Source organism: Pseudopipra pipra, chromosome 2 (assembly GCF_036250125.1).
Source record: "Pseudopipra pipra isolate bDixPip1 chromosome 2, bDixPip1.hap1, whole genome shotgun sequence".
Taxonomy (NCBI): domain Eukaryota; kingdom Metazoa; phylum Chordata; class Aves; order Passeriformes; family Pipridae; genus Pseudopipra; species Pseudopipra pipra.
In genome coordinates, this window is record NC_087550.1 from 115,392,840 (window position 1) to 115,418,472 (window position 25,633).

Genomic DNA, 25,633 nt, shown 5'->3' on the forward strand with positions numbered 1-25,633 from the left:
AATTCAGCTTTGGATCACATCATCTCTCAGACAGCTTTAAATACCTGAGAGTGCCCAGCCTGGGTGACCTCCCTGTCCTCCCACGGGCACTTCTGATTCCTTGTGCTCCCCCTCATTTGGCTCCAAGGCATCCCCGTGCTGGCACAGCAGGGATGGAGCTGTGAAGGCCAAGTAGAGGCAGGTTTATGCAGCTTGAGGGACAGCAGAGAAATGAAAGAGGAGTCAAAACTGTTCTTCTGGGGAATGTGTCTCCTCCTGGAAGCTCTCAGAGAAGGCAGTGCCACTGGATAGGATTGCTGGCCACATTTAGTGCACTGTGGACTACAATGCTGCCTCTACTGCTCTGTTTGAGAAAGCCCAGCAGACCACTGGTGTGGCCAGAACAGGAGGAGAAAACCCCAGAAAACCCCAAAACAAACACCCCCCCCCCCCCCAACACACCCAACAACAACAACAAACCAACCAAACCAACCCAAATCTTCCTGCTCAGGATCATGAGCCAGGAGGGTCAGAGGGCACACAAAGAAGGGTCAGCACTGCAAGCAAGGGAGACCAAGTGGAGGTTGAGAGCAGAAGCAGGGCTTGTGGATGCTATCAGAGGAGGAAGTAGCACATGTGTTCAAAGGAGTGTGGGAAATAAATGTTGAGAAGTCATAAGACCGTGTGAATACTGAATGATATCCCAGGAAGTCGATGGCAGAACTCCCACTTGACTTCACTGAGCCCTGAATTCATCCAGCAGGGAATTTTGTGCACCCCATTTCTAAAAGAAGTCCAGAGATACAATAAAAATGATTGAAAAGAAAGGGACACTTCCAAGTGATGGGGAGAGACAGGAGGATGATTACAGTTCTTTATTTGAGGAGGTGACTTGACCGAGGTGAAAGATGTAGAAAACATATAAGAGATATCCAGTGGATTGCCTTTTCTTAAGAGCCAGGAGGAATAGGATACTGAAGGAAATGAAAAAGAAATACCTCTTTCCTCAGAATGTAGCCTGCTCAGCTCATGACCACAAAATATTGTGGAGGGAGAATTTAGCAGATCCAGAACTAGAAGATCTGTTTTTATGAGATGGAGATCTGGCTGAAAAATTTCTGTCAAAAATGAAGAATGAGGTAAGGTTATAGTATCTCTTTTTGTTTTCTGAGGGGATGGAGGGCATCCTAATCATCCTGACTGGGAAGACCTCAGACACAGAAAATAAGATCAACAAAAAGAACTAAACCTCTAGACAGGGATAGGAAAAACCCACAAGTGTAAAAAAAAAAAAAAAGAAAAAAAAAGAAATACATCTCATAATTACTTTTTAATTAATCAAATTATGCTTGCATTTGTTTGATGGAGATAACTGGCCTTTAAAATTGAGTAAATTGAAGTATCCACCTTCACAGTTGCCTCTTCTAGTGGGCTGCTGTTATTTCAATAAAAAGATGCACCTCCTGAGCCCTGAGGGTTTTCCTGCAGTAGCCAATGAATCCTTCCTGCATATGAATATGGTCCTGAGAGCAGTGTGTGGGATGTATAAGGGAATGTAGTTCTTAACACAGTTTCACTGAATGATCAAAATTCATCCTTTCCTGCTGAGGGTTGTTTGGAGGTTTTCTTCATTGAGCACTCACATTTATCTGCATGTGTTTATAGGCCTATAATTCAGATTAGAAAAGCAATCTCTGAAGAATCCTCCTACCTAAAATGCTGGGCTGGGGTTTGTGAGGATGCTCTGTCATCTTTAGCCTCCAGAGTGTTTCTTTTGTGCCTCTATTGCAATGCTTGTCTTTGCTTTCATTCTTCTTTCTTACCCTGTTTTGAGCCTTCCCTGTACTCAATCCCACACTCTTACATGTGAGAGCATTTGCAGAATGCTCTTTGCAGAGAGGTCTGAGTACTGTGCAGTTAAAATCTTACTCTAGCTTTTTAAGATTAAAGATTAGTTTAGATGGTGCCTTAAGTGACCATCTGATAATAAAATTCACTTAACAGTCAAAGAGGCAGCTCTGCAGGTGGGGTCTTACCTGAGGGGGCAGAGGGGCAGAATTCCCTCTTCCCTGCTGCCCATGCTGTGGGATCAGCCCAGGACACAGGGTGTTCTGGGCTGGGCCATGTCCAGCCTCTCACCCACCAGCACCCCCAGGTCCTTGTCCCAGGGCTGCTCTCAATCCCTTCATCCCTCAGCCTCTGCTGTCACCAGGGATTGCCCCTTGCACTTGATCTTGTTAAACCTCCTGATGTTCCCATGGCCCTGCTTTCCGAGCTTGTCCAGGTGCATGCAGTGTGTCTGCACAGTCTGGTGTATCTTCCTGTCGTGGCATTATTGTTTCAAATAATGTGAAAGCCAGTTCTTATGTTTGTGTGTGTGTGCACATCTTGTTCAGGATGGGGAGGTGCTGTGCTGGCGAATCATTGACTAGAAAAACCTAAAAATACCTGCTTGCCACTGTGGTTTGACCCTTCTGCAGACCATTCCTTAGGGTGGCCTTTTGCTGAATTCAAACACAGGAGCACTTTGTTTCCCCACTTCCAGGGTTAACATTCTGGGAGGCTAAAAAAAGGACACCTAAGCTCATGAAAATGGATACAAAGGTCAATTTATCCCCTTCCTCCCCAACTAATCCTTCATGTAATTAAATGTGTGGTACTTGAAGTTTACCCTGCTTTCTACTCTATTTTTTGTTGTCTTGATTAAACATGACAACAGATCAATGGGAGAGTAAAAAAACAGGCCATTAAAAATAGGTACCAGCTTAAGCCAAGTGTTGAGTTTCACTGTAGAATAATAAAGCAAATAAAAATGTTCAGAGAATATTTTTAATTGGAAAAATCTGTGAAGTATATATAGGATATGGGATGAAGTGATCTGGTTGGGTGGAATATTGTTATTTTACTTTTTAAAATTTATTTGATTTTAAAGCCAGAAACCTTAGAACAACCAAAGAGGGAGTGAAATTTTCTACTGGTAGAACAAATTTTGGAGGGAATAAAACCTTTCAATTCTCCTGTGGTTTAACTATAGGGAAGAAAATGGGGTCAAGGCCTTTGTGAGGGAGTGATGAGGATGCACCTCTATGTCTGTGGCTTCTTGCACTGTCATCTCTGGCCACTCAGCACCACAGGCAGACCATCAGTTTGATCTAATGAAATAATTCTTATGTTATCAAGCATTGTACATTTGGCCATTAATTTGCCTGTTTAACAGATGCTTGGAGTGTAGACCTTGGCAGATGATACAGCAAAGTGAAAAATTCAAGACATTTTGATGAGGAAGTTTAGGTGTTTGTACTTTGTTCTGATTTTTCGGTGTTTTTTTTGTTTCTTTGTTTGTTTGTTTTTGTTTTTTAACTCCTCAGTAACTCTGTCACTAAGAAAGAATATTATGATTTCTTCCTCTCTTAATTTACCAATCAGCTCATCTTATCTGTGTTTTCAGTTCGTGCAAGGAAATGGGTTAAGATGATCATAACAATTAATACCAGACACCTTTCTTTAAAATATAGATGAAGAAAGGGGAGAAGGGGAAAGATGAAAAAGAATTTGCTGGATTGACCCTCAAAACTGCTCTTTTACATCAGGAGCTCTGTATTAGGACATGCAAAGAGGCCCTGGGGATACCTTGGTATTAGTCAGTGTCCTGAACTCCACTGGTGATGCTGTACAGTCTGATGTTTCCAAAGATTACATAAAGTATTTTCTGATTCATGTGTCCTTTGTGTCCTGTCCTCTTCACATGAAGTTTTGGGTGAAATGGCAGCCTGAAAATCAGTATTTTTTGTCACTGAGTGTTTCTGGCCTTCTCCTTTATTTATTTTGTTCTTCTCGTGTGACTTTCTCAATGCAGCAATGAAATATTAGTAAGGCCACGCTCAGGACTTGATGCCCTGGGAAATTCCAGCCATGCAAATACTTGCTATCAAGAAACTTATTCTATTCAATGAATTAACTGTTGGCTGCAAACCTGCTGCTTGCTGAGTCCCTGATGATGGACAAACCCGATTCCTCCAGTTATCCTTTGAACTGGTCATGAAATAAAAGTGTTTACAAATATAGAGGAAGTTTAAAAGCAGATAGAATTCCTCCCTGCTTTCATCTGCTCTGTCATGATTTGCTGCTTCCCAGGTCTGTGGGAGCAAAGGAGTCTCATTCTTCCTCCACCTGCCTCTCCTTTACACCTTTAGTCAAGGTTTGTGTGTTACTCTGTCACATCTATTTGTGGTTACCTATTTAAATATTAGGGCTGTGGATTTGTTTGCATGATGGGATAGTGGACTCCTATTGTAGCTTTCCAGTCTTAACCTCCACAGTTACACAGAAAAGTCTGAAAGGATAAATATTAAAATCTTTGCCACGACATGACCTCCTCACGTCTCACATCCATTGTTGGCTTGCATTCTGTATTTGCAGCAGACTGACCTGCTAAAGGTACAAGTAAAGGCTGATGTTGATGTTTTGTTAAGCATTTGGGACAAACATACGGTTAAAAAAAATTTAAAAAAATTAATAATATATCAGACACTTTAATTCCTGTTCACATTCCTATTCCAGCACAAATGTCATTAAATTGTAATAGTGATTACACATAATGACTACTTGATACTTTGATTTTGCTCAAAAGATCTCTTTCATCTCATCATTATTTACACTTTAAACTCGGCTTCAGAATCTACATTGCTGTCAATTTATATGATGCACATACTTAATTAGCTCTGATGAGGAGCAGAAGTGCGTGTGGGAGAAACTATTTTGCCACATAAAGTTACTGTATCAAGCCTCAAATATTATGATTTAATGTGACTGATGAATGAAAAACGTGCATTTGCAGCTGGGTGGGGTTAGTTTGGGCTCATGAAGCTGAGAGGTGAAAAGTATGTGCTGTGGTTGGGATCTTCCAGGGAAGGTCCTTCCTCTTGCTTTTGCCCTGGTCTGGCACAGGAGGTTGGAGCTGCAGCTGTGACATTATAAAAAGCACCAGCAGCACAGCAAATAATGGAGAAAGACTTGCTTGAAATAGATTGTTCCAATAAAAGGTTGAATAGTAGGACCTCTGTACTCAGCCTTTTCTTGCAGGCTCCTGTGTCATCAGCCCAGCCCCAATAACTGAACTAAAATAAATGGTGTTGAGAAGGAGTAAGATCTATGGGAGGAAAGGGGAATCTTTAAAGGTAAGTTAGGATGTCATACAAACTAAAACAGGACAGAGAAACAGATGGTTTGGAACTGAAAGACAGGAGTAGTTGAAAATTGTGGAGGTGATTGGTAAGAAGTTCTCGTGTAATTGGAGGAAACTTGTCTTCCACGGCTGAAATCTGGAAGAACAACCATGCTCAATCCTTCAGTCTTGGACAAATGGTGATACAGAGAAGGTGAAAAATAGTGAACCTAGAAAATTCCCAAATGAGTTAAATGTTTGAAAATGGGCATCTGGGACAAAACATCTCGATCCCTAAGGAATTGATGCTAGAAAATTAATTTAGAATAATTTTTAACTCTTCTAAAAGGGCCAGATGTTAGATGTATTCTTTCCTGTACAGCCCACATGAATGTGGTTAAGGAGAGTACACAGAGCTATTAAAAGCATCCTTCATAATGTTTGTTGTATCCCAGCAGTAAAAGAAGCTAATAAACCTTAGCAAGTGAAACATTTGTTCACAGCAAAGCCACTAAAACAGATTTTGAGAAGTAGCTTAGCCTTGTGCATAAAAGATCAGGTGAACCTGATAAAGAAGGAAAGGGAATGTTTAGGGAGGTATGAATTCACATGAATTCTCTGCACCAACCACCTTCTTGACTTTCTCAGTCGTGATTGTCCCACCAGCAGAGATGTTTTAGGGTTGGGGTTGAAGTGTACAGGAGATCCCAAACTAAACTTGTCAGAAAGCAGTTCTGAGGAATGATCCAAAACTACATTGCAAGTGAAAGAAATTCTAGAAGGAACTAATCCACTGAATGCCAATGAATCCCCAGGCATAGATGAGATTCCTCCAAGATTTATAAATAAAAATAGGTGTATAATTACTTGGAGAAATGATGACTGCTGTAACTTTTTGCTATTTTGCTTTGGGTACTTAATGTCAGGGGGTTTTGTTGTCCTAAAGGGCTCAGGTAGAGAACTACAAGCAGGTCTTAAGAAAGAACAAAGTTTTTAGAACACATAAGTAAATGCCATAATGCACTGGGGAAAGAAATCTGACACAGCAAAGGAAAGCCACACTTGGCACATCATTACAATTCTTTTTTTGGTAGGAAATCAAAACAAGTGGGCAAGGAAAATACAGTCAGTGTAACATAACTAGATGTTTAAAATGAGTTCATCAAAGTGTCATATGTAGCAGTATGGAAGAAAGATGCCATGAGGTAAGGGAGGTCCTCATGTAAATTAATGTTAGGCTAGAAAAGAAATAGGGAACATATAATTGATTTTCATGCTGGAGAGAAAACACTGTCAGTGATCTGTGCTGGTTTGTGGGTTGGTTGACATAAATGAACTGATGAAGGTTATAAATATTAAAGTCTTCTGGGGTAACACTATTCAAGACAGCCCAACATGCACAGAAACAGGGCTGCAAAGAGTTGGAAAGATCATGCAGTAATGGGGGACAAAACACAGGGAAGGAAATGAATGTACAACACTGCAAACAGCAAAGGTAATTCCAGTGGGGGGTGTGATACTGTGAGCTGTCACCACTAGGAAAGGATTGTGACAGACTCTTCCCCAAACATCCTTTATGAGCCAGTGTTGGAGCACGAGGGATGGGTACATGAACATTTGGATAACACCCTATTCTACTGCTATGCAAAAAAAATTTAGTGATTTATTTTTTTTTTAAAAGAAACTGAATACTCAAGAGTTCTTTTTCCTTTCACTAAGATTTGTGTAGAACATTGTCATCCTTCTTCCAAGCCCTGTCCAACCTGGCCTTGGACAGTTCCAGGGATGGGGCAGCCACAGCTTCTCTGGGCAACTTGTGCCAGGGCCTGACCACTCTCACAATTTAATTCTAATACCTAATCTAACCCTGACCTCTTTCAGTTGGAAGCCATGTCCCCTTGTCCTGTCACTCTATGTCCTTATATTACATAGATACCCTTATATTATAATGCTGTATTTGATATTATTGTGCTGTAGTATTTGAGCTGCTCAGTGGCAGTGTGAGTCACTGTTTTATTTTGATGATTACTGGGGCCAAATCGCTTCAGGAGCCTTTCAGCAATTTCTTTATTAAAGTAGTCATTATTATACACAACTCTGCTTCACAGAAGTGAGACTGTCTGCTTAGATCTTATTGGCACTGGCTGTTCAGGCTGACCAGAAGTAATTGCTAGGTGGGTTTTGTGGGGTTTTTTCCTCTCTCCCTCCCCCCCCCCTTTTTTTTTTTTTTTTTGAATCCTGTGTTACTTGAGAGCCATCCCCTGAGCAAGTCAGTCAGCTGTGTCCTCTTCACTCCTCTGCTGGTGCTGTTTGGAGCTGGGGGAAGGGCTGCTCTTGTTCTGCAGTTGTGCTGTTGCTGTGACTCAGCCAGAGCCAGCCCTGTCTAATATGACAGGCAAACTGTCAGAAACAATCCAGTCGAGTGGAGAACTTGTCCCCATGGGTGGAAAAGTCCAGCACAGTTGTGGAGCAACATTAGTGCAGCAAAATGTTTAAGATGTGCTGCGTGTTCTACAGTGGCTTGAAATCCTACAGCACACCAGGAAATCCAGTGCCAGGTGGTTGTTCTCCTGCAGGGATTTCTAATCCAGGCAAGGGTTTGCTCCACAGAGCCTTTTCTAGAGCCCAGGTTTATCTCCCTGCAGAGTAATTCACAGGGATATGTATTTTCTTGCCTGTGACTCAGGAATCTTTTCCCATTCCTTCATTTTCAAGTACCCTGATCTCTTCCACTTCTGCAGACTCGTGGAATAAGGACTCTTTCTTGCTCAAATTGCAGTTAATTGCATTTAAATCTGAGATGAAAAGAGAAGAATCACGAGAGAGAGCTGAATGAATCTTCTTGAATGGAAATGCACTTATAACACAATGTTATATGATGTGTGAGGCAAATGATGCACCCCACTAATATAACATTTTGTCCTTCATGTGCTGGTGGTGATGGGGATGACTTAGGACTGTTAAGACTACAGGTTTTGTTCAGCATTTCCTAATTAGGAAACACAGTAGAGTTCAGCACTACTTATCTCTTCAGCAGTTTCTGGCAGAAACTCTGTTTTTTTCAGGCAGTGCTGCAGAGGTTGCCCTGCTTATTCCTGTGGTGAGCAGATTGTGCATTTTCCTTTAGCAGGGACTACCCAGTGTGCAAAATGGTGTCTGTGTTGGAAACACTGCACCCCCAAAGCTTTGACCTCATTCTTCCTGTGTTTTCTTTCAGCACTAATGCATTTAGCAATGCTTCTGTGTGATTTCTTACAGTAAAACCTTGTGCTTTGAATGCTGATGGCTGTCAGCACGTGTTTCAGATTCTCAGGCTTGGATTTACTGGATGGGCTCGCTGATGGTGTCAGGGTAGAAGCTGTGCAGGCTCAGCCAAGCTCCAGATTTCCATCCTTATCTTTCTTTTCAGAGCAATAATTTTCTTGCCAAGGAGAACATACCTTTCCCCTCAAGTGGCTCAGCATGGAAGGGGAGTGGGGTAAACTGGGCATCATCCAAATCTTCCCCTCTGTTTTCCTTTGCCTTTCTCTCATAGTTTTGGGACAGAGCTTTCTGTGGTACATGTTCAACCCTGCTTTGGATTTACAGAAGCTTTTAACAGAGACAACTGTCAGCTGTGATAACAAAGATTCCTTCCAGGCTGAAGATGCAGGAACCCACTGAACTCGCCATCATTACTAGTGAGAGCTCCTGAAATCTTCCTGTGGACATGAGGAGCATGATTGATCAGAGCCTCATCTAGCCTGGCCTTGAACACTTCCAAGGATGGGGCAGCCACAGCTTCTCTGGGAAACCTGTGCCAGGGCCTCACCACTCTCATAGCCAAAAATTTCTTCTTAATATGTAATCTATGCCTACTCTCTGTCAGTTTGAAGCCATTCCCCCTTGTCCTATCACTCCAGGCCCTTGGAAATAGTCTCTCTCCGTCCTGCTTTCAGGCTTCTTCAGGTCCTGGAAGGCCATAATTAGGTCACCCCAAAGCTTCTCTTCTCCAGGCTGAACAACCCCAGCTCTCCCAGCCTTTCCTCCCAGCAGAGCTGCTCCAGCCCTCTGATCATCTTGATGCCTCCTCTGGACTCTCCCCAGCAGCTCCTTGTCCTTCCTGTGCTGGGTATCCCAAGGCTGGAGCAGCTCTGCAGGTGGGGTCTCACCTGAGGGGGCAGAGGGGCAGAATCCCCCCCTCACCTGCTGCCCTCCCTGCTTTGAATGCAGCATCTGCCTTTTCATTCAATCCATTATTGGACACGCAAATAAAAGTAAACTGTTAAACCACAAACAGATTTTTCCTTTTTAGCTGATTAAGGGCTCCCATCACTTCCATCCATTGCATTTGTCTGTGCATTCAGGTCTCTACAGTGCACTGCCCCAAAACCCCCCACTTCTCCCCCTTCCAGAGAGGCAACTCATCTGTGAGTTCTACTTCTTTCTATGGTTTCACCTGAGGACCTTTTCTTTTAATTGTGGAATCCTGCTTTGATTTAATGGAAGTTTCTGTCCTGGGAGAATGATAATGGAACTCTGCGTGCTTTTTTTTTTCTGTAGTGATTATTATTTGTAGGCAAAACCAACTGCATACTTAATTATCCTCATTAGTGGCTCTGATTTTGAAACTGATTCAAGTGAATATCTCTTTGGAATAAAAGGTTGAGCGCTGGCACTTTGAATCAGAGTAGCAATTTGAAGAAGCATAATTCATTTTTTGTTCCTTTTGGTGGACACCTCATAATTTTATACTGTTTAGCCCTGAAATGCTGGCTGCCATTCCACAGCACACTACATGGGAAACAGTTCTACGTTGAGAGATTACACACCGTGGAAAGAAATTTTGCTTTCTGAATGATACCATTTATGCAATCATATAAATTAAAACAGTACAAAAACTAACTGGCGCACCCCAGGTTTGCTCATTTTGATTTCTTTTCCCCCATTGTGGTTTTTTTGTTTTTTTTTTTTTACTGTAGTAGCAACTGGAACAATTTACAAGACTGCTTTGACACCAAAAAGGCAAAACACCCAAGAAATACTTCTTACTTGGAAATTTTGTTTGGACATATGTTAAGCCAAGTCTCTGGGATGACCATTCAAAGGAGGCACCTGCTTGGGTGAATTTAGTGAATAATTCAGTTTCTTTGTGCAGGGCCAGGAGCTGGACTTGCTGATCCTTGCGGGTCCCTTCCAGCTTGGCATATCCTGTGATACCATGATTTGGAAACGTTACATTTTACAAGTTATCAATATCCTGATTCCCTCAGATCGTTTCTTAATACGAGAAAGACATAAATAACTGATAGAGGTCCTTTGTCTCTTTATCCCACCTGTATTGCCAACCCTCTCTTGTTCCTTTATACTATTCCCTTAGGAGATGAGAGGAGAAGCAAGTCCAGGAGCAGAGGGAAGGCCTCCCCTCCTCTCCTTATTCCCTGATGCCATTTTCCCTGTCCCCTCATTCTTGGGGCACCTTCTGCCACTACTCCTGGATGTCAAATCTGGGAAGAATTCCTGGCAGGGAGTAATAGGGATTTTAATGATAAATTAACTTTATCATTTGGCTTCATCAAGGTCTCTTATAGTCACCAGAGAGAGGAAGCGAGGAATGTTTTGGCCAAATTCAGAGATTTTGGGTTTCAGAGTGACCTCTGAGGTGCAGTGGTTCAAGGACAATGAGCATCTCACCCATGCAACCTCACATTTTCTAATTAAACAATTGGTGATAGAGATTCTTCATGCTTTTGCTCATTCACTCTTTAGGAGGCCTCTGTAAGAAGTATCAGAGAAATTAATTTTACTGAGCAGTGGATGCTCCAGCATTTGCTGATGGAAGATATATTTTTCTGGGGGAAACAAAAAAAAAAGGCTCTTCTGCCCATGGTTCTCATGAACACCTGTGATCTGACCAGTGCTGAGCTATCTTCATTTTTGTAGGACTTAATAACTGCAGAAAAAATTTGGGCTGCTCCCCTGTTTTTCTGAGCAGTTTAAAAGACAGTAACATTGATCAATGAGATCAAAGTCACTGATAGCAAACAAATGTTTTTTCCTTGACTCTTATTTTTTTAAATCTGTTGTGGGTGGTGGTGCTTAAGTGGTGCTTTTGTATTTATTTTCTGGTGTGCTAGTTTAATACCCTCATCTATTTGCTAGTTATATTTATAATATCAGCTAATTTTCTGCAGTTGGTTTAATTTTGTTTCCCATATTAAAGGTATTTTGATTTTAGCATTCTCTCATCAATTTTCTTTAATGTTATTTTCACTTTTCTTCATTCTATTAATTCCTTTTAGTAAGTCTTGCTTTGGAGTCTGGTCAGAGCATCTTTCTCCAGTGCTGTTTTCCTGCTCTTGAAGTTACTTATTCCTTGTGTGAGCTGTGTTTTACCCTCTCTCCTCCCAAACAGTGAGGAATATTCAATTTTTGTTGATTTAGAGGGGCAAATAAAACTCCTGTCTGGAGTCAGAATCAAAGCTGAAGTTGTAAAAGGATGTTCCTTTTACCTTTACTCTAATAAAATTTACAATATTTATCAACCTTCTATGTTAGTCATTAGATTAAACCCCTAGAGGGAGACACGATCACAGATGGATTATTGTAATGCCTCATCACTCTGATCTTTCCACGGGAGCTGAAGCAATTTCTCTAGGTCACTTTGCATAGCCTGTTACAGGATAATTGAGTAGTGATAACAACATTCTTGTTTGTAAGTGTCTAATCAGGTTTGGATTCTTTTAAAATAAGGGCCTTTTTTTTTTTTTGGTTCAGATGTATTGGAGGAAAAAAAGAAATGGCCAATCAAACTCCCCCTTTTTTTTTTTTCCTTTTTAAATCTCAGTCCTGGTAATACAATATAGAATCTTGAAAAAAAATAATTAAAAATCATCCTAAACAGTGGCATAACTCACTAGCATTGTACCCAGCTACTCACCCAGACTCTTTCTTGAGCAGTGTTCTGCATCAAGTAATCTGCATATTTGTGATTGCATTTGTAATGCTTCTACTCCTGATTTGAAAGGCACGGCAATGCACTCTGAAATATTTCATTTATCACTTCTCTCTGTGTGTGTTTATGCAAAAAAAGATTATCCTGTATTGTTTGGGTGCCGACAGGGTAATTAACCTGTAGCACAATCCTGTTAATTCAGTTTCCTTAAATATAACTTATTGTTTATGTGTCTTCAGTATTTCTTACAATTTTTTTTTTTGTTTTGTTTTGGGGGTTTTTTTGAGTGCTTTTTAGATGAATTCCATTAAATTCTCTTAGAAAGATATCTGTCTTTACAGCGAGAAATCAATATTTTATTTTCCCCTGGTAATGAGGATTTCAGTGTTTTTCACTGACCATTTTTCTGCTTTTTAAGTTTCTCAATTGTTCTTCTGTATTTGGGCTTTTCATTGTATTTAGGTCTCCACCTAATAGCCATATGTCTTTAATGGCTATGATTAAGATGATGTCTCCTTGTCTGCTTCCTACTCTGATTTCAGGCCAGTGAAAAAGGAGGTGTCTTGCTGCTTTCAGATCTCTCCTGAGATGTGGGATCCCGAGGAGTTCTTTTAAAAATCCCTTCTTGAGGTGTCCTTCTGACTTCCACCTGTCTTGTTACCTCTTCCTCCCATTTTGGCAGATAATTTCCTTTATGCCTCCCTTCCCCACACTGTTTTGGGAGCAAAAGGGAACATCTTTGTCTTGTTTTTTTGCAGTGATTCTGCCGTTGCTTTTTATGTGCTGCCTCCCCCACTAAACCACAACAAAAATGAACACACAAAAAACCCCTTTATTTCAAATTTTCTGAAGCCTGGAGATCTATTTAAGAATTTCTGATGTGAGGACTGGCAAAAGATGGATCCTTTTAGGCTCATGCCCATGCCAGGCAGACTGTAAATATCTTATTGTTTTTCTTAAGCTTTGATTAGAGCTCAATGCATGGATAAGAATGCCTTGGTTCTTAGTCCCTTAAATACTTCAGGGAATGTGCCTCATCCTGCTCCGTCCCTGCTTTATGTGGCTGAGGAGGTGCCTGGAACAAATCTTCCCGACTGTCAGAACTGTCTTTTGCTGGAATGTCTTGTCCCATCATGGTACAAAGCATTCCCAGGCGTCTGCCATTCCAGTTGCAGACTGCAAGTGTCAGCACTGGGAAAAACTTTCAGAAAAAGGGGTGTTCTTGGATCACTGATTTTGTACTGTAGTTGTCTTATTTTCTTTTTTTTTCCTCTGTTTTTATTATACTCATTCTGTTTGCATCTGTGACTCTTGTGTTTAGGTAGCTGTATTTAACAGCAAAAAAATATTAAATTTGAAGATGACACTTTATGTAATCTGTTAAACCTGAAGAAAATACTTGATTGTTGCCCAGTTCCAGAGAAAAGGAGATGAAACTTTGATGTCCAAGGCTTTGGCAAACCTGATGTTCCACTGTAAGACAGTCAAGGCTGTTGCTATAAACCTGCTGTAGTGCAGGAGAGCAGTCGACTGCTTAATTACATAATTTATCTTTCCTACTTTGATTTTTATTTTATCTAAATAATCTCAGTGGTCTCTTCGCTTCAGACTTTCACTTTGATTCATATCTTTTATTTTATCTATATAAATATTTCATGCTGGATTTGATTAATCAAAGGGATGAGAACTAATTTTCCCCCTTACTTTTGAAATTGTTATTCATTCAGGACCAAACTTTCCACTTGCAAAAGCATTACAGGACTAGTATTTAGCCCTTGAAAAGGGCAGGGAAGGTGAATTAAATATAAGTTTCAATTAATTGTTCACAGACATTTTATTAATATTTTTGAGTATGCTGAGTTGTGTGTTGCTTTCAAGAACTGAAGAGAAAAACGGGGCTTTAAATGGACAGTTGCAGGATATAGGAAGAGGTCTTTGGAAGAACCTGAGGCCCAAAAAGATAGCTTCAAAATCACAAAGGTGTTATTTAAACTTACTGAAAGATGAAAGAGAACATGATGAAAGGGAAGTGTGCAACACCAAGTTTCTCCATTGCATTCTGGGAATACAAAGTATAAAGTTTTCTTATATTAGATGCAAACTCCAGGGAAGTTTTCACTTTTGGTGTCATTAGGACAAAGTTTCTTGCAGGTAAAGCAGTCTGAAGGGGACATAGAGAAGGGTGGAGGAAGGGAAGTGAAGGACAGGTGGTTTCATGGTTTCTTTCATCTCTTTGTTGGTGCTGATCCCTTTGTTGGTCACTAAATCCTACACAGAGCAAGCCCAAGCCTGACCCAGTTTGGTAGTTTAAATGTTGGAGCTTCTCTCTCATATCTTGTTGATGTTCCTTTCTGCCCATTAAGAAGGAGAATTGTGAAACACCAGTTTCAGCCTGTTTTATCTTGTGGAATATACAGTGAAGCCCTGACAAACCACACCCTTATAGGCAGGAATGGCATTTTCAAGGCACAGCATGGCAGTGCTGTCCCTGAAAAGCAGGAGAAACTTCCTTGGCTATTACACTTTGTCAGTTCATCCTTAGTGCTCCAAGCAGTTGAGTCTAAGGAATGCTGATTGAACTTGCAAAACATTTATCCACCCCCTTCTCCCTCCTTTGCTTCCTCCTCCCCTTCCTCCCCTCCTGTTCCTGTATGAGGAGGATAATGGTACCTGCTGAACCTGAGAATCAAGAAGTGCCTCTTGTCCCGTGTCTCTTGATCTCATAAACGGTTGATGTGCTCCTTTAACCACACAGATCTTTGTCTTCTCGCCCCAAAATTCTTGCAGGTGCAGATTGTTTGTCACCCTCTCATTTCAGTTGGGGCGTCCACTGAGCACTGCTGAGGTGCTTCCTCCTGTTTCCCTCAAGAATTATTGATTTAGTAATAAATAAACCTTATTCAGGAGGCACTTTTGCCTTTTCTTCTCTTGCACCACCAACCAACATCATCTGATGTCATCTCTGTCCAGGCCAAGTGCAGTCACTCGACTGTGAACTGTTTCAGTTCTGCCCTCTCTTTTATGATTGCCTTTCGTTTATTTGTTTGTTAACTTGGTTCTTTGGGTATTTATCTTTTCTTCACACATTTCTTTTTGCTGTTTTATATCAATAACTTCCATCAACTTCCTCTGCAGCTCTTCTTTGCAACTATTGGTCTGAGCTTGCTATTTTACAATACCTTGTTTAGCTGGATCATATTTTACCATTAAGTAACATATAATTATATATCATCTTTAAATTGTCTCAGTTCCAGTTAGGTTTTGATAAATCACTTCTTGTGTTATTCAGTTAATCACTTTCTTCCTGTGGAACGTTGCAGAGAAATATCTTTTTAATAAAGGCTTCTGAAATCCCACTTCTGTTGTTCAATGCATCCAAGTATCTTACACAGTGTTTTCCACCATAAAATGCATCTGGATTGTCAGCTCCGTGTTTATGTGTGTGCATTAGAGCACTACAATTATTTTCCAGGGATCTTGGTGTGTTTGTGGCTGCCATTAAGATGAATGTGCAGCAGCTGCTGTTTTAAAAAGAAGCACTATTATATAGGCTGATGGATGGAAAGTTTGTCAAAAGTAGTGAAAGCTTCTACAGGGGATGCAAAGCAGCTGGAAAAATTCATTGTTATGTGCTGCTGGTACGAGTCTCTAGTTCAGCTGTGCTGCATTTGATTAGAAAGTTAGATTCTATGGAAGTGTCAAACAGAGTTCCTGATATTCTCTAATTTTATGGCATTTCTAATGTGGTATTCACCTCTTTGTTCTTGGCCAGGGAACCTACTGGTTTTGCTTGAATATGTGTTAAGAAGCAGTACAGCATAATAAAAGTTGGCAAATGCGAGCTGTGTTTATTACTTCTACACGACTGTCTTGTTGGCCAATGGAAATTAAAGTGCCCTGTTGATTGTTTCATTTGTATTTGTGGAGAATGGCTTGAACAGCAGATGAACAATGCCAAATTCTTTCTTTTTTTTTTTAGTTCTCTATTATGTTACAAACAATACTGTTCTCTGCTTCAAAGTACAACTATAATTAGAAATGTGATTATGTAAAAGTGGCACCATCTTATTCAGTCCTGCTTCTTCCCGGGCTTAGTCCTATTGTGACTATTTTTGTTTTCCAGGTACCCACCTTTCTCCTGGGGTTGCACCAACTAGGTAGAATTTGTTTTTATGCAAGGGACTTTATTCTGTAGTAGCACCTGTTTTATCTATATGCAGGGGCTCAGCTCCAGTGCTTGAAATTCCTCCTTTCTGAGTCTCCAAGTGCCTTTCATCCTTCTCTGTGGTGCTCATTTATCTGTCTGTCTCCTGCATGCCAGACATCTTTACTTACTGGGGAGTGTCTCTCTTACTTTTCTATTTCTGGGGATTCCCAGAGCTAGTTTTTCTCTCTTTTGAGTCTCTCCTGATGGTCAATATCAAGATGACATTTAGAGGACAACATCTTCCCGCCTTATATGTTCTCAAAATATCAAAAGAGAGAAGGACAAAACAGCTTATTTTGTGCTCCAGGTTACCATAAGAGACAGAGGTAGACAAGGCACTTCATGATTTAGGATTGGGATTGCAAGTTCTTTATGCAGGATAAATAACAAGTGCTTTCTGCAGGATAAGAGAATCCACCTTGTGCCAATGAAGGCTAAACTCAAATACATCCCACTGATGCTCACTGGGGTTTGTTGCACTATGGTCACCTTTTCAGAAACTTAATCCTTACCAGACTTGATTTAGAAAATCATGTCAGAATCTAATGCTTTTGAGATATAGTGAAATATCCAAGTTTCTGTGTTTGTGTCAAGATAAACTGTCATGTTTTCACTATTAGGAAATGTGAAGCAGGGTGGTGGTATTGGAATGTATCCTCTCATTTACTGGAAAACAAAAATCTTGTTATGCTGATATGCTCTCAGAAAGAGAAGGTTAGGAAGGTACTTTGGATGAAATATTGGGAAACCTTCAAGCCACCTGGAACTTTCAAGCCCTCTGGGTAACAACAGAATAACCCATGGCAGGAGTGTTCAGAGGAATGAGGGCTAATCTTATGTTCTGACCAGTACAGACTTTTTTCAGCGTAATAGAATCCACAGTTTCAGGCTGGGAGGGGAACTGCAGTCACATGGGTGGCAGAACCAAGATTATCATGCTTTGTACCCAGGTTTATAGGTCTTTGTTAGAAAGATCTGACCGAGTGATATAATCTATTATTAACCTGCATCTGTATTAAGTATAGGTATGTATTATAACTGAGGAATTATGGGGATTTTTTCCACCGTTTGCTCAGTTCTTTTTATTACTTTATGCGTCATTTTTGCCACGGTAAGACTGTAGAAATAAATTTAGAGATGCTAACAGAAAATGCCTGTGTTCCAGGCAGAAATTTAGTTGCTAGAAATGTCATAGAAGTAGATTACTAGATTTTTGCTGGGCTCACAAAGAGTGCTGCACCAGCGAATGCAAAAGCGAACGGGCCTGCATCAGTTTACACTGAAAGGAGTTTCTCGTTTTACCTACACTTAGTGTGTTTAATCTGGTGATATTTCCTTTGAAAACAAGGAACATTCTATTAGAGCTCACCTTAGGATCCAGATGCTTTGATTACCTTCCCCGGGCATCACATTTGATTTCGGCGCCGAATTATTTCGCGCGCGGCCGAAAAAAATTCCTTCGATTTTCAACGTTTCTTCTCTCTCTCTTTTTTTTTTTTTATTTTTTTGTCTTGCAGTTTTCAGTGAAGAGCTACACGCCAGTCTATACTTTGTCAATGCATCTCTGCAAGAGGTAGTGTTTGCCAGCACCACAGGGACACTGGTCCCCTGTCCAGCTGCAGGGATCCCCCCTGTGACGCTCAGATGGTACCTAGCGACGGGCGAGGAGATCTACGATGTCCCAGGGATCCGCCACGTCCACCCCAATGGCACTCTCCAAATTTTCCCCTTCCCTCCTTCAAGCTTTAATAACTTAATCCATGATAACACTTACTATTGCACAGCTGAAAATCCTTCAGGGAAAATCAGGAGTCAGGATGTTCACATTAAGGCTGGTAAGTACTGTCTTTTATTTGGGTTCGAAGGGGCTTGAGGAGGGGGGAAATTTCGGTGTTTCAAAGGGCAGCAGCAGCTGTAAATCGAGGGAGAATGGACAGAAGGGTAACCTCTGAACTCTTAACAATATTCAGTAAAATACTGGATTCTTTCCTCCTTAGTTTGAATTATTTTTGGGATTAAAAGTATAAGGAAAAACTAACTGATAATGAAACCAGACCATGCTCACACATTAAAGAGCTATGAAGGAAAAAGATGAGTCCTTGGTTATTTTGTACAGGGGCTGGAAGAAAAGAGGGATATTTGCCCAATCACATCCCTTCTCATTTCCTTGTAGTCACTTGTGCTCTATTTTGAGAGGAAAAACTTGTGTCCTGTGCAATGATTCAGCAACTGCTGTAGGTCCACAGGCATTGCTTCCTCTTTAAGCTGAAAGATGCAAATGAGCGCAATGGTTTTGCATCTGTTTTCTCTACTGGCTGGGTCAGCCAGTGGAGAATTAGAGTGGGATCAAAATCAGGCCTTTTGTTACAACACATAAACACATGATTGCGTTGTTTTTGAAGATTTTTGTCTACCCACTTCAGTTAATTAAAATATTCAAACAAACAAACAAACAAAAAGTAGTCTGGGAGCTGACCCTTGGCAAATGCAAATCCTTGGAACCTCTTTGTTGTTGGTGGAGCTAAGCTTGGCTTTTCCCACAAGAGAATTATTTTTCCTTTGGAGATATCTCTTCACAGGAATTTCACAGGGAGAACCGTGGACACTTAGCAAGTAGATTTGCCTGTGACTTTCTTTTTAAATAGGAAAATGTATTCTCTTGTTCTTAACAATAAATTAACATTCAGAGATCTGTAGCTGGTAGACAATGGGGAGGCAAGAATAAAAACCAGGTTTCCATGAAATTCATGTCTCATTAAAATTTTAGCCTAGAAAAGTGGGTTTTCTTGCACAAGAAGCAAGTTATCATGCTACATATATAGGGACTTTCCATAATGGTCCGTGTTCCTTATGAAAATGTTCAGTTGTCCACAAAGAAAAGCTTGAAAAATCAAAGATTCATAAGAACACATTGTAACCAACTTAATGGTTGAAACTCACTTCTGGTTTTTGTGCTTTTGGTTTTACTTTCATGGATTTGTGGACAAGTTGTCTGTAAGGATTATATTTAGAGACAGCATAATATACTTTTTTCATGTGTGGATTTGTTTGTGTATCTCAATTTTGAACATCTTTTGGGCATAATTTCCCCCCCCCCCAGTATTAGTTTCTAATTTTTCTATTTCTTAGATAAACTAAAAGTGATGTAAAGGAGGTTAAGAATTGCAATGACTTGCTTGGTGTTCCTTTAGGTGTAAAGCAGATGACAGGGATCACAGGATGTAGCTCTGTTTGCTGCCCAGCAGTGACCCATCAATCCATGGAACCTCAAAAGAAATCTTCTCCCTCTGTTTGAGCAATAAGCTTTGCAAATAGAAAAAGGACCTCAAAACAGGGCTTTGCAGTAGCAGCTGTAGCTGCTTGACTCATAAGTTAACAATTTTTTTATTGTGGCCAAGTCAGAAATGTCCCTTTACCTCTTTTCTTTCCCTTTTTTAAACTTCTACCGCTCATTTCTCCATTTGACTCAATTTCTCAGTTAATCTGAGGTTTGGATAACAAGTTAAACAAGTCCCTTTCCTTCATGTGAACTGGTACTGTGTGTCAGAGCTCTCATTGTGCATGATGGCAGACAATAGTTATTAGCAAACATCTTTTCCAAAGGCTTGTGTAATCCCTCATTCATAGCAAAACACAATTTTGAGAGCCTTCTGTGCATAGCAGTAAGTGTATTTTATGTTCAGGTGATAACCCCTGTGCTGCTAAAATGTGAAATTATGAATTTCATTTGTTAATGTGGTACTTTCATGTGAAATCTGAACACTATTTCAGATTGGCCCTAATTAGCATGATTTTGGAGGGGCCTTTTCTAATCCCTTCTCTATCTCCTCCTGCTTCCAGTGCCCCTCCAACAGCAACAGGGTTTCCTAAAAATGCAGAAGGTTTGTGGAGCTTCTGTTCCTAGCACAAAGACTAGCACAGCTCTGCCCATTCTCACAGTTGGCTGGAGAAAGTCTGAGCCTCATTTACCTGTTTCCCCAAGGATATGGGAAGCAGATACAAGAGTTCCAGCTCACAAATTACTGTAATTGTGTTTTTTCATGTAATTTTGCATGTAGTGCAACACATATCCCCAACCCCTCCAAAGACATAATCCCCCTACCAATGAACCCAAACCCAACCCTCTTCCAGGCCTGTCCCACATGGGATTAAAGGTGAATATCTCCTTTTTGTCTTCAAGCTTCCCTGTGCAGTCATGGCAGGGAAGAGTATATTTTTTAGCCAAGAAGTTCTCATATAAATTAATGACCTGGGGACCTGGGATTTAAAAAAAAAAAAAAAAAAAAAAATTGAAAGAAGTAAAAATCAGCAATTTATTCATGGGAACTCTCAAAACTACAATCTGGAAATAGCTGAGGGGCCTCGTAAATCACAATAATGTAAATTTTTTTAAGCGAGGATGTGAATAAACCTCTTTCCAGTTTTTGTGCCCCACATGGTTTCTGTATTTGGGCAGATTTTCAAAATGGCCAACTGGTCTGAAAGGTACAAATACCTTTAGCAGTGTGTTAGGACATTGCTGCTAAACAGGCCTGTTCTGTAAATGATGGCTGAAGCAGGAGCCTTAGACAAAAGTCAGCCTCATTAAGATGATCTATGTGCCATTCCCTCGGTGTAGAACAAGATTAGGGGGCTGCTTCATCACAGGGCAGCCACTGTTGTAAAGTCACTGCATTGAAGTGTTTCAAATACAAGTTCAACACTTACAGCAGGGTTAAGAATCTTAACCTTTGATTAAAAATAAATTACTTTTTAAAAACTAGTAGTGCCTTTCTTATAATAGAAAATGGAATTTATTTCTTTTTAAAAAGATATTTAATTTTTAATTGAATTTATTTTTATTACATTTATTTTTTTAGTTAGGGCTTCTAACAGTTATATTGTTATAGCAATGTTTGGGGTGGAGAACTTCATTCTTCCTTCTTGCAGTGGTAGCACTGGACCTGAAAACTTGATGCTGTTTCCATTTGTGAAGACTACAGTTACATCTCAGTACTCTGCCTTTTTTTCATGAAATATATTGTAAATGGGGCTGACTCTTAAAAATTCCAGTGCTCCTGCTGTATAGAAATGCTTTTGTAAACTCTGAAAAGGATTTACTGGCTTTGCCTGTCCTGTCTTACCCATTTATTTATATGTTGTAGTGGACAACATCTGTTTCTTCCCTGCTCTACCACCTTCTCCATCAACTGTTGCTCACAGAAATTTTCATCCCTCACTCTTCATGGAATTATTTCCAAGCCAGGATTTTCCTTCTTTCCATTCTCCTACACAATGCAGCTCCATATCATCCCAGCAATATTAGGATTTCTCCAGTTGTGCTTTTATCCTCTTTGTCCATCCAGTTGTGCTTTTTTCTCTCTGTTCATTAAATTATTTCTTTCAGATGCAAGACAAATAAGTCTGGACCTAAGTGTTTTTTGAATCGTGCTGGTTTTTAATGTAACACGTTTTTACTTGCTGCAATCATGGTTTTGTTTCTGTTCTCTTACCATTATCTGATTTCTTTCAGGGCTGGTCAATCCAGTGTAGCTCTTACCTTTCGTACTCTCATTTCTCTGTGTTTCTGAGACACTTTGGTTTTTCTCTTGCTGTCACCTCCATTGATTTTCTCCTTTGCTTCTCACTTCTTCAAAATCCTAAATGACACTGACCTTCTCTTCTCCCCTCTGGATGTCTAATTCACACACAGAGCCTGCATGTTCCTCGTGCTCTTTGATAGGGCAGAAAACCCTTCGTGAAGGGAAATGTGGCACAAGAAACTAGACAAGTTAACAGAAGGGATAACACCATTTACCCCCGTCAACACACAGTTCTTACCCCAACCTTTCTCCTCGCCCCCAGGATGAGGTGGGGGAAGGGCACAGGAATGGTGAAACGCAGATTTTGAGGAAAAAAAAAGCTCTGGGAATGCTTTCAGATGTTAACTTTGCGAAATGGTGTCATTTACTGAGGCAGAAGAGCTCACAGCTTGAGTCACCTTCTCGGGGGGGATCTGCAAAACTGACTGAAGAAAGGGATGAGACGAGACGTGCGGTGGCAACTTGTTTAATGGCACCTCTTTTTCCCCCCTCCAGTTTTACGGGAACCCTATACAGTCCGTGTGGAGGACCAGAAAGCCATGAGAGGCAATGTAGCAGTGTTCAAGTGCATTATCCCCTCCTCTGTGGAGGCATACATCACTGTTGTCTCATGGGAGAAAGACACAGTCTCGCTTGTCTCAGGTAAGCTCTTACAGTTTTCCTTCCCAGCTGGCACTGGCAGGGATGTTTCTGGATGATTCCCCCCTCCCCAAATGCCTGATGTTTCCTTGGATTCAGTTATAGCTGGACGGGATGTCATCCTTGCACTTCAGCGTTGCTGCATCCCTGTGACTGGGTGTGTGACGTGAAGGCTTTAGACAGCCCTGCTTGGGGGAAAAAATAACGTGGTTTTTGTTTTATACCAGACACAAACCCAGCCTTCTGGTGCTGTGGCAGTGGTTTTGTGTTTTAACTTTGATAAAGAGCTCCCACGTGCCGAAGAAATTTGAGTGTCACAAAACATGTGCTGGGTTGTAATTGTTTTTTTTCCACTCGTAATGCTACTCATGGATTAGGAGAAACCCAGAGTCTAAATTTGTTTGGTTATGTTTAAATGAGGTATGTAATTGATATTTATACTTTCACAGCATTTTAATCTCAGATATCTTCACAGATAACACTGGAGGCTTAAGCACAGTGCCATAATCTGAACATATTGAAGTGAAACAATCTATACTAAAGCAGTTATGTGCATTAATCTATTTACTGGCAAAGTGAGGAAATGTGAGGCATTTCTCAGGAAGTACAGGGAATTCAGGCAAAGAATATCTAATGTTTTAAAGCACAAACATTCTAAGAAATTCATGGGAGAAGGAGAACGTAGGAAGACTATTTTCAGTATACTACATACCTAAATTCTATGTATTACACACATGCTGCTGTTGTCACCTGTACAAATGATTTATGTGTGAAGAAATTGGAAATGTGTCGGTCCAGAGTGATGCAGAATGGAAAAAAACCAGTTGGAATTAAATGTTGCTGCAGAATATATTTAAGAATATATTTGTGTTTATGATCCTTCAGTGTGTGGAAATGTTTTTGTAACATCCTCAGGATATTAATGATCTTTTCTTTCTGACAAACGTGGCATTGATGGAAATATTTATGTCTCTATGTGACTCATATTATAGATTTCATTTCTCTCTGTATTTTATTGATTCCTGACATCACCTTGTTCTACTTTTTCAAAAAATGTATTTCAAAGAGCTTTCTAAGGATTTGGTAGATATTTTAAGTACCATGTAACTGATGAGCAGTTGTTCTGTATTATTGGTTTACTGTTTAGGCTTGGTGAATTCTCTTCCTTATTATGCTCTTGGATTTTAATAGGAAATATTATTTTTGTCATTAAGCAACTGAAATGGAGTGTGTTCTCTCAAAGAGGTCTGTAATACCTGAATTGTAGGACTCACCAACACTTCAGCCAACACAAGTCAGATTTGTATTTAAATACACAAATAAGCTTTCCATTATTCTCTAAATAATGATACAGAAATATGCTTAGGATTATCAAAACTATGATTATTTAATGCAACAGTGGATGGATGTGCTTATTTTCCTTCATCTTAAAATAGACTGCTACATGATGCACATATATCTGTATGTGTGAGTGTTGCCTGGAGAAAAAAAAGTGTATGTCTGTGTGGTTAACTACCTTAATTTTTATTTTTTTTTAAGTTTGTTCATTATGAATTATAAGAAAAAATGCATATTTCCTCGGTCAACATAGATTGTATCCTCTCAATCTGATTTTTTTTTCGAGCTGAACATTAATACCTTGTACCTTTGTGATATCCCTGGGTGGCTCAGTCCTGCCCTTCCCCCTGGAATCAGGAGTAGGGCACACGGGTCTCTGTAATCCCTTCTTTAGGGAAGAAAATATGGCAGTTCTGCAGACCACCATGGCTTCTACTTATAGACAATTTTATTTTGAGTGGATTATATTGGTTTTAACCCTAAACTTTTGGGGGATAAAAGTGTGTAATAACATTTAACTATATCGACCTAAATCTAATAATTTACTTTCCTTAATGCAACTTCTGGCTGTGGTTGACCAGGCTAGCATCATAAAATATCTATTACAAACTTTAACAAGTTTCTAATTATCTCACAATCCCTTAATTCTGCAGTTGGCAGAACCCTAAATGGAAATAAAACATAATTCATTACAACCAAAGCTATTAAAAATCTCAGTTTATCACATTGGGTCATGTCACGGAAGAGATTTAGTCTCAGAGATGAAATCACAGGTTAGATGACAGGTCAGTGCTACCTGTCATGCAAGGGCAGGAGGGAGGCAGGAGAACATTGCTCTGCTTTAACCACAGGGATGGCAAGATTTGTTTGTTCACCATTTAATGCTCTGTAACAGCAGCTTAATAGTGAGAGCATTTAAAAACCCCAACCCACACGTGTTTCATAAAACAACTGGCTTGAGTTTTGCCCATAATCAATTTTGCAATAATCTGGCCATGAACCCAAATGAGAGGTATTGATCAAGCCTGTCTTAGAATGCCAGTGCTGATGAATAGGATGCAAGACATAACATGGCTATTGAGCTGTTTCCCTAAGGATCAATATTCCAAGGAAATGCATATTCTTGCTTATGCAGCCCCTGCTTGCATGTTTGGTGGTTGTTTTTTTTTTCTATGTGCTAGACCAGATCTGTGGTGTGATTTTAATTTCACCATTAAATATTGGAAATATCAAGTCCTGATTTGTTTTCTTCTTGTTTCTTAATGTAACTGATTTATTGATTATTCATTAGCATCAGCAAAAATGAGAGTCACCTTGAGGGAAAAAAACCTCTGCCGTGAAAGAGCGAGAATATAAAAAGATACACACTTGGAGAATGATGGTTTCCATGGCTTGAGGTGGACGAGACTTTTTTGGGAAAACAAGGTAGTATTTGTGGAATGATAAGAAAAAGCAAAGAATAAAAAAAGGTGGGGAAGAGGATCAAGATGAGAAGAACAGTAGCTCTGAGTGGAGCTACCAGAAGGATGGAGAGAGACTGTTTACAAGAGCAGGTAGTGACAGAATAAGGGGAAATGGCTTCAAACTGACAGAGAGTGGGGTTAGATTAGATATTAGGAAGAAATTTTTCCCTCTGAGGGTGGGGAGGCCCTGGCACAGGTTGCCCAGAGAAGATGTGGATTCCCCATCCCTGGAAGTGTCCAAGGCCAGGCTGGAAGGGACTTGGAGCAACCTGGGTTAGTGGAAGGTGTCCCTGCCCACGGCAGGGGGTGGGACAGGATGATCTTTAA

The 25,633-nt window shown here is 40.3% G+C and overlaps 1 protein-coding gene across 3 annotated transcripts in view; it reads left to right on the forward strand.

Annotated features, from left to right (window-relative positions):
* Positions 1-25,633, forward strand: part of DSCAM (DS cell adhesion molecule) — a 443,293-nt gene that overhangs the window by 45,654 nt on the left and 372,006 nt on the right. For all 3 annotated transcript variants that reach the window (XM_064647059.1, XM_064647061.1, XM_064647060.1), the window contains exons 2-3: positions 17,802-18,119; positions 22,362-22,508. In XM_064647059.1, the coding sequence (XP_064503129.1) occupies positions 17,802-18,119; positions 22,362-22,508 (465 nt within the window). The remainder of the gene's footprint in view (positions 1-17,801; positions 18,120-22,361; positions 22,509-25,633) is intronic.